Raw genomic sequence first — 7,014 nt, forward strand, 5'->3', positions numbered from 1 at the left:
AGTATTTAAAGCAAACCCGCAAAATTAAACTTCATTTTATTTGTAAATGAGGATGTCCTCTAGCATACTGTATTTGTTTTCCAGATAGGACATTTTATAGCAAGTTAGGGAAACGGGATCACCGTGGAACGATCAGCAATTATGGGCTGACTTTACCATTACGTACCTGCACATACAGTTTGAATCAGAGGGAAAACCATTGGTTTAACGTATTTCCCATGTCTGGAATACCTTCAGGAAATTTTCTGTTTGATGTCTAAAGAATATGTTGGAAGATCCTTAAAGAAAAGGAGGAAATGAGTCTGATTACTAATGACTCCCTAATTATTGTGGAGGCATCCTTTCTAAAATTCTTCAGGGTAGGTTTTACCCGAGAATTAGCGGCCCTTTCATGTGAAATGGAAAAACAGTGGCATTCCGTCCTGTTCAATTCCATGTGTGATAATGTGAACTAGGTTCAGGAATAGGGACATAGTTTAGCCCAGCAATCTCCAACCTTTCTGGCACCAGGGACAAGTTTCACTGAAGACAATTTTTCCACAGACCGAGGTTGGGGTGGGAGGGAGACAGGAGGCAAAATTCAGGTGGTAATGCCTGTGGCATCTATGGACCAGGAGGAGGTAGACTGAGGATCTCTGATTTAGACTCACTACTGTGAGTGTGGAGATAATCTAGTATAAGTTCTTTTTCTGGGGTGTCATCCAGTGTTTAGATTTCTTTTGAACAATATCTGACTGAAAGAGTACAGGCAAGTTTCAAGATCATGCATCTGTCAGCTTTGTCGGACAAGTCAAGTGTGATATCTTTTGCTTGAAAAGTATTTTATTTGTTCTGTGCAACAAAGAGTCCAAGATATAATATATTCTATTATTTATACATTTTGTTTGTATCTCTCTATTTTTGTGTTTTGTGTCTAGATATCTTTATATATATATATATATGTGTGTGTGTGTATGTGTGTATATATGTATAAATATATATATATGTATATATATTTACTTCTACCCATATGCAAGAATTAAAATGTCAACAATTGTCCAGACATAACTAACTTGGATCATCATATGTTTTTAGGTTAGCTTACACGTAACCATCTACATGTACTACAACATGTAATTCTTCTCAGCCTTTTTCTTCTACTGTAAAACTCAGGGTTCCAATTAAATAAACTCTAAGATTCCTTTGGGATCCAAGTTTTAATAAATTCATATAAATATCATTATCAAAAGCACTTGCTTATTTATTACTGTAGGGCACATATGGTATAAAGTTAATGAGGAAAACATTCCATGTCTATAGCCCTTTTCACAGCATCCTTCACCTCCTTGTTTCTCAGGCTATAAATCAATGGGTTCAACATAGGAATGACAAGGGTATAAAAAACAGATACCACCTTTTCTTGTTCTAAGGAATATTGGGAGCTTGGTTGAATGTAACTGAAGCTTACAGAGCCATAGAATAAAGTCACAGCTGTGAGGTGTGACGCACACGTGGAGAAGGCCCTGTGTCTCCCTGCTGCCGAGCGGATCCTCAGGATAGCAGCGACAATGAAGATGTAGGAGATCATCACAGTCAAGAAAGTGATCATGGCAATAACGCCGGAGAAGATTAACAGCAACAGTTCATTCGTGGATGTATCAGAACATGACAGCTTCAACAGCGGGGGAAGGTCACAGAAGAAGTGATGGATGACATTGGGCCCACAGAAAGACAATTTCACCAAGCCGATTGTGTGTATCAGCGAGTTGATTAAACCTCCTACACATGATCCGATGACCAGGGCAACACAAACTATTTTCGTCATAGCCACTGTATAAAGTAAAGGGTTCACAATGGCCATGTAGCGGTCGTACGCCATTGCTGCCAGCAAGAAGCCCTCGATGGTAACGAGTAACGCGAAAAAAAAAAATTGCACAGTGCATGCAGAAAAAGAAATTGTATCCCGTTCAACAAAGAAGCTCAGCAGCATTTGGGGTGCAAAGACTGAGGAATAGCAGGCATCAACAAATGACAGGCAGCTTAGGAAATGATACATGGGTGTTTGAAGTTTGGGAGTTATGTGGATTAAAATGAGCATTCCCAGATTCCCCAGCAAAGAAATGCTATAGATGAGCAGAAACAACACAAAGAGGAACACTTTCAGTTCAGCACGATCTGTCAGCCCCAAAAGGATAAACTCAGTAACCATTGTCAAATTAGCGTCAGCCATGTATGTGCTTTTTTTCTTGGAAACTGTTAACGATAAGAAGATGGGAATAAATGGAGAGTAATCATTCTGCACCATCGAAACTACTTGTAGTCCCTAAGTAGCTTGTGTGGCTTGAGTTCTTGACTTCTCTGCTCTGGTTGTTTTATCTATAAAATTAGAAAAATGTGACTACAAAGTCTCTAGTCTTTTCAAGCAGTGTTTATTTGCCTGTTCTGTAAGGAAATTCCATGATGAAAAATGAAAACATTAATTTTCCAGCTTCAGGGTGCATTTAAAATGTTGGTTTTAATGTGAAGGGGGGAAAATGAATAAATTTCATTCTAAAATATGTAAAGAAATCCAGTTTAGAAAGCACACTAATCCAAGTTGAAATTTTAATCTATGTTACTATGAGACCCTTTTGAACTCCCCATTTTGTATTTAAAAGTACCTGATGTCAAATATATCAGGATGGAAGAATAAACTGTGCTGTGGCATTTAATGCAAGACATTGCACCTACGCCTTTCTGTTTGGTTGATACTCCACATTTTTTAAACTTGGTGTAATGAAAGGCCAGGTCCTGACTTCCACCATCTCTGAGCCACCCTTAGAAAATAGCCAGAGGCACTGGCTTTGGAGCAGACTGCCCACTGGGAAAGAGAGAGGGCCCTCTGAGCTGGGATAGGCAGCATAGCGGCTAACAAGAGCTTATAATTGGTCTTTCTTATCCAATAGAAATATCACTCTGGAAACTCAGGAAACAGAGTCTAAACTTTTTCTGAGAAGAAGCAGAGCAAACCCATAAAATAAAGCAAATCTTTGAAACATATAGGTACTTCCTCATAATATTTTTTATGTTGCAATCCATTTCTTAGAATATGCAGTGTCTTTTGTACTAAGTCAATGCAAATTTGCTTTTATGTTATTTTATCTGAATAATTTAACTATATTTTCACATTTATATAAAAAATAAATATTTTGAACAGTTTACAGTATGGTAGCTTCACCTCCACAAGATAAAGAATGATGATTTTGGTGGCTTCATTCTTTCACTTATGAGTCATAGACACTACTTTTGAGGACAGTAAGTAAAACTCATAAAAGAAGAGCATTGCCAGATTACCACAGTGATAATAAATGAACAGATGACCGGTACACTCAGTTGCTGTCAGGCGAGTTATACCCACGGAAATATGTAGTTATGATGGATTGCAATTAATCCTTTAGGAAAGGATATTTAAAATTGAATTAAAACATTGCTTTTCCATTATTCCGTTAGAAGTTGCATAACAATTTTGATGTCAATGTTGAAAATGAAATAGTGTGGGATGAGGAGTAGGAATAAGTGGCCAAATTACAAATTGCTCCCACTCCTCATCATTGGAAGTGTTTATCAGATTAAAAGCTAAACATCGTTTTTTCTTTCTCATCTTTTTTGTATTTTTACCTGATTTGCAACCTAGTGTGTGCATGGGATATTCAAATAAGTGAATTTGACTTACCAATGGAAGAAAAAACATCCAAAACTTTACCTCATGTAGGAACCTCACGATCTCTCATCCCCATGGTTTATTTCTATACATTGCCTCCCAAACAAAACACAAAAACAATAATTCCGTGTGTCTGATGTTTACAGTCATTCAAAAATTAAGTGAATGATAGAAGTTAGAGGTAGCAGAATTGAAATTCCAGCTTCTTCTTTAATATATAAGAACCAAAGGCATAACCTCCAGGGTGAGAAGGCAAGTGTGAGATGATCAAAACACAATCGTCTCAAAAGATAGCTTCTCATACCACATTCTGTTCTGCATTTACCTTAGTCTAATGGGAGTAGGGTCCCTGGAGTTAATCTTCTGATTAAAAGGATGTATAAGGAAAACACAGACTCTAAGACTATAACGTTTTTTATGACGCGGAATGAACAAGGTGCAGTGAGAGGGTTTGAAATTCGGGGAGAATCAGGTGAAAGAAACTGCAGCATCCTCATCCTGGGCAGTCAGCTGTTCCCAGGGACCAGTGGTTGTCTGTCCCTCCCTGCAACACAATGGCCCAGATGCCTCCACTTGTCCCCAGGTGGTGGTCTTTAGCAGTGCCCCAGGGGGTTGGCTGTCCCTCTCAGGAACCAGGATAGGCCTTATCTGTAGTTTCTGAAACAAAGGCTTTAACACATGCATTATCTGCTAGACTCATTAACTATTTACCTTAAACTAACATTTTCCACCTCCTAAGTCTCTTATCATGGTCTCATTTATACGTGGAATCTAGTGAACAAAATAACTTACTCATGCATTTCTGAAGGTATATGAAAATGTTGCAGGCACTTTGGGCAACTGTTTGGCATTAAGCTGAATAGATGTGTGACTTATGCCCCAGGGCAGCTACTTAGAGATGAGTGTGTCTGTCCACAAACATACAGAAACAGAAATGCTCTCTGTCGAGGCCAGTATTTTTTTCTAGACTGTACGTGCTGGCTAGGGTCTTCTGCATAATTTCAAATAGAAGTGGTTACTGTGGATATTACTGTCTTTTTCCCAAAATCAATTATGGGTTGGGTAATGCTGGATATCTGTTATTGCTCATTTCTTCTGATCAGATTTGCTACATTTTCATCCCTTATTATTCTTTTAAAAGAATGACTTTATTGCTTTTCTCTTGTTATATGATTTCTAATGTATATATTCTATTTTTATTTAGTTTCTTTCTTCTTACTTTATGCAATTTATTTCAAAAACTTTCCATATTGATTTTTTTGAAACATAGTTTATTTGTAAATATATTTATTTATGTCCAAACTTATGAAGATTGATTACTTGGCTTTTCTTATGTAAATTTACTGTGATATAAATAAATAAATAAATAAATATACCGTGATCAGACAAAACAATTTTATGGCACTACACATAGTCAAGCTTTAAACGTTCCATATGCATTTAGAGAATGAGTCTTCTGCACTGTGGCGTAGTTGCCCCAGTATTTCTACCAGCTCAATTAAATGGTTCATGCTGTGATTTTATTTTTGTTGGCTGCATCTCTCAGTTACTCGGAGAGCTATTTTAAAACCTCCAGCTAGATCTATGAAATTTATTATCTCACTTTCATCAGCTTTCTTACAAGTATTTTAAAGCAAATTCATAGGCAAATATAAGTTTAGAATGATTTTTATTTTAACATAAGGATGATGCTTTTTTTAAATTATAATAATATTTCCCTTCATGATTTTTCTTCTTTTTTAGGTATTAGATAAAGGTTTTTTTAATTTTTTAATTTTCACATAGTGTATTTCTTATGTTTTTACTGTTGTTCAAGCACAGTTGTCTCCACTTTCCCCCACCTACCCCCACCTTCCACCATCAAACCTACCCTGGTTTGGCTTTCTCCATGTGTCCCTTGTACATGTTCCTTGATGACCCTTTTCTTCTTCCCCACATCGTCCCACTCCTCCCTCCCCTCTGGTTACTGTCAGTTGGTCTTTAGTTTAATGTCTAATCAATAAAACAAACAGGCAAGCAAAATATAATCCCCTTCATGTCTGATTTTCAAATGTGAACCCAGTGACACCAGCTTCCCCTAAGTACCTTTTCCTTTCTTTTCACTTTCCATCTCCCTGTGTCCTTGTATCTCTTGTAAAAGGTACCAATGGGCTCTCAGTGTAGGCCATTTTTCCCCCGCCCCGCCCCAGGGCGTATTTGACAAAGTCTAGGGACATTTTTGATTGTCCTCAATGGGGAGGAGGGTTGTTCCTGACATCTCGCATTTACCTACAAGGAACAGGATGCCCACACCACAGAGATTCTAGGAGTCTCCAATGGCAATAATGCCAAGGTTAATAAACCTTGACTGAGTTTGCTAATCTTTGTTTTTATATGTAATCATTGGCAGAGCTGATTTTTCATGGAGCATCTCTCTGTCAGATTTATATTTTTCCTTCTGACCTTTATTCCTTCCTTGTTGGATGCTATTAATTAATCAAGATGTCACTATTAACTTTGGTCTTCTTAGTCTTTTATCTAGGTATTTTGGTTAAATCTTTTCTTGCTTGCAAGATGAATTTTAATATATCTGTTTCTCATTAGAATTCTTTTAAAGAGGATCCAAGACAGCAACAGAGTAGGTGGAAGTTACACTCACCTCTTCCCAGAACTAAACTGGAATTAAAACTAAAATAGAGAAAAGTCAGCCTGAAAACCAACTGAAAACTAGCTGAATGGTGTCTTTCTAAAAATAGTAATTTACCACACCAAACACTGGAAAAAACTTTCGACAGTGTATTTCTTCTTTTCTATAATTTTTGTCATTTTCAGCCTCTATTTTGCTTCACTCAGTTAAAATTGCCTTAGAAAGTCAACTTTGGTGTGGCTTTAATCAGTAAATATTTTTGAATTCATTTTTTATTATTTGACATACAATATTATATTAGCATCATGCTTATAACATAGTGATTAGATATTTATATACTACAATGAGTCTAGTACCCATCTGTCAACATACATAGTTATTATATTACTAACTATTCCTTATGCTGTGCTCCACATCCCATGCCTTATCTTAGAACTTGAACTTTGTACTTCTTATTCAGTCAATATTTTTAATATTTTTGCATATTTACCTTTGTGGATATTTTCTTCATTATATTCTGTATTTACATTGGAATAGTTTATTTATGCTTAAAACTTTTTTTTGCTATTTCTTATTATATAATCAAAGATTCTCTCAGCTTTTGCTTGTTCATAAGATCTTTATGTTTCTTGCTTATTTTAAAAGATTTTCCCCCCGAAAATAGAATTTTCAATATTTACTTTATCTTTCATACTTTAAAAATGTTAAT

The 7,014-nt window shown here is 36.3% G+C and overlaps 1 protein-coding gene across 3 annotated transcripts; it reads right to left on the reverse strand.

Annotated features, from left to right (window-relative positions):
• Window positions 1-1,099: 1,099 nt before the first annotated feature.
• Window positions 1,100-4,163, reverse strand: LOC112319909 (olfactory receptor 5J3). Of its 3 annotated transcripts, none has more exons than XM_053924900.1 (2): window positions 3,722-4,163; window positions 1,100-2,232 (listed from the first exon to the last, which is right to left on the reverse strand). In XM_053924900.1, exon 2 carries the CDS (start codon window positions 2,207-2,209, stop codon window positions 1,271-1,273), a length of 939 nt encoding a protein of 312 aa, XP_053780875.1. In that variant the 5' UTR covers window positions 2,210-2,232; window positions 3,722-4,163; the 3' UTR covers window positions 1,100-1,270. The 3 variants fall into 3 exon arrangements, with proteins under 3 accessions (XP_053780875.1, XP_024433071.2, XP_053780874.1); XM_024577303.3 differs by having other exon boundaries at window positions 3,692-4,163; XM_053924899.1 differs by having other exon boundaries at window positions 1,100-2,355; window positions 3,692-4,163.
• Window positions 4,164-7,014: the final 2,851 nt, after the last annotated feature.

Source organism: Desmodus rotundus, chromosome 5 (assembly GCF_022682495.2).
Source record: "Desmodus rotundus isolate HL8 chromosome 5, HLdesRot8A.1, whole genome shotgun sequence".
In the NCBI taxonomy this organism is placed as follows: Eukaryota; Metazoa; Chordata; class Mammalia; order Chiroptera; family Phyllostomidae; genus Desmodus; species Desmodus rotundus.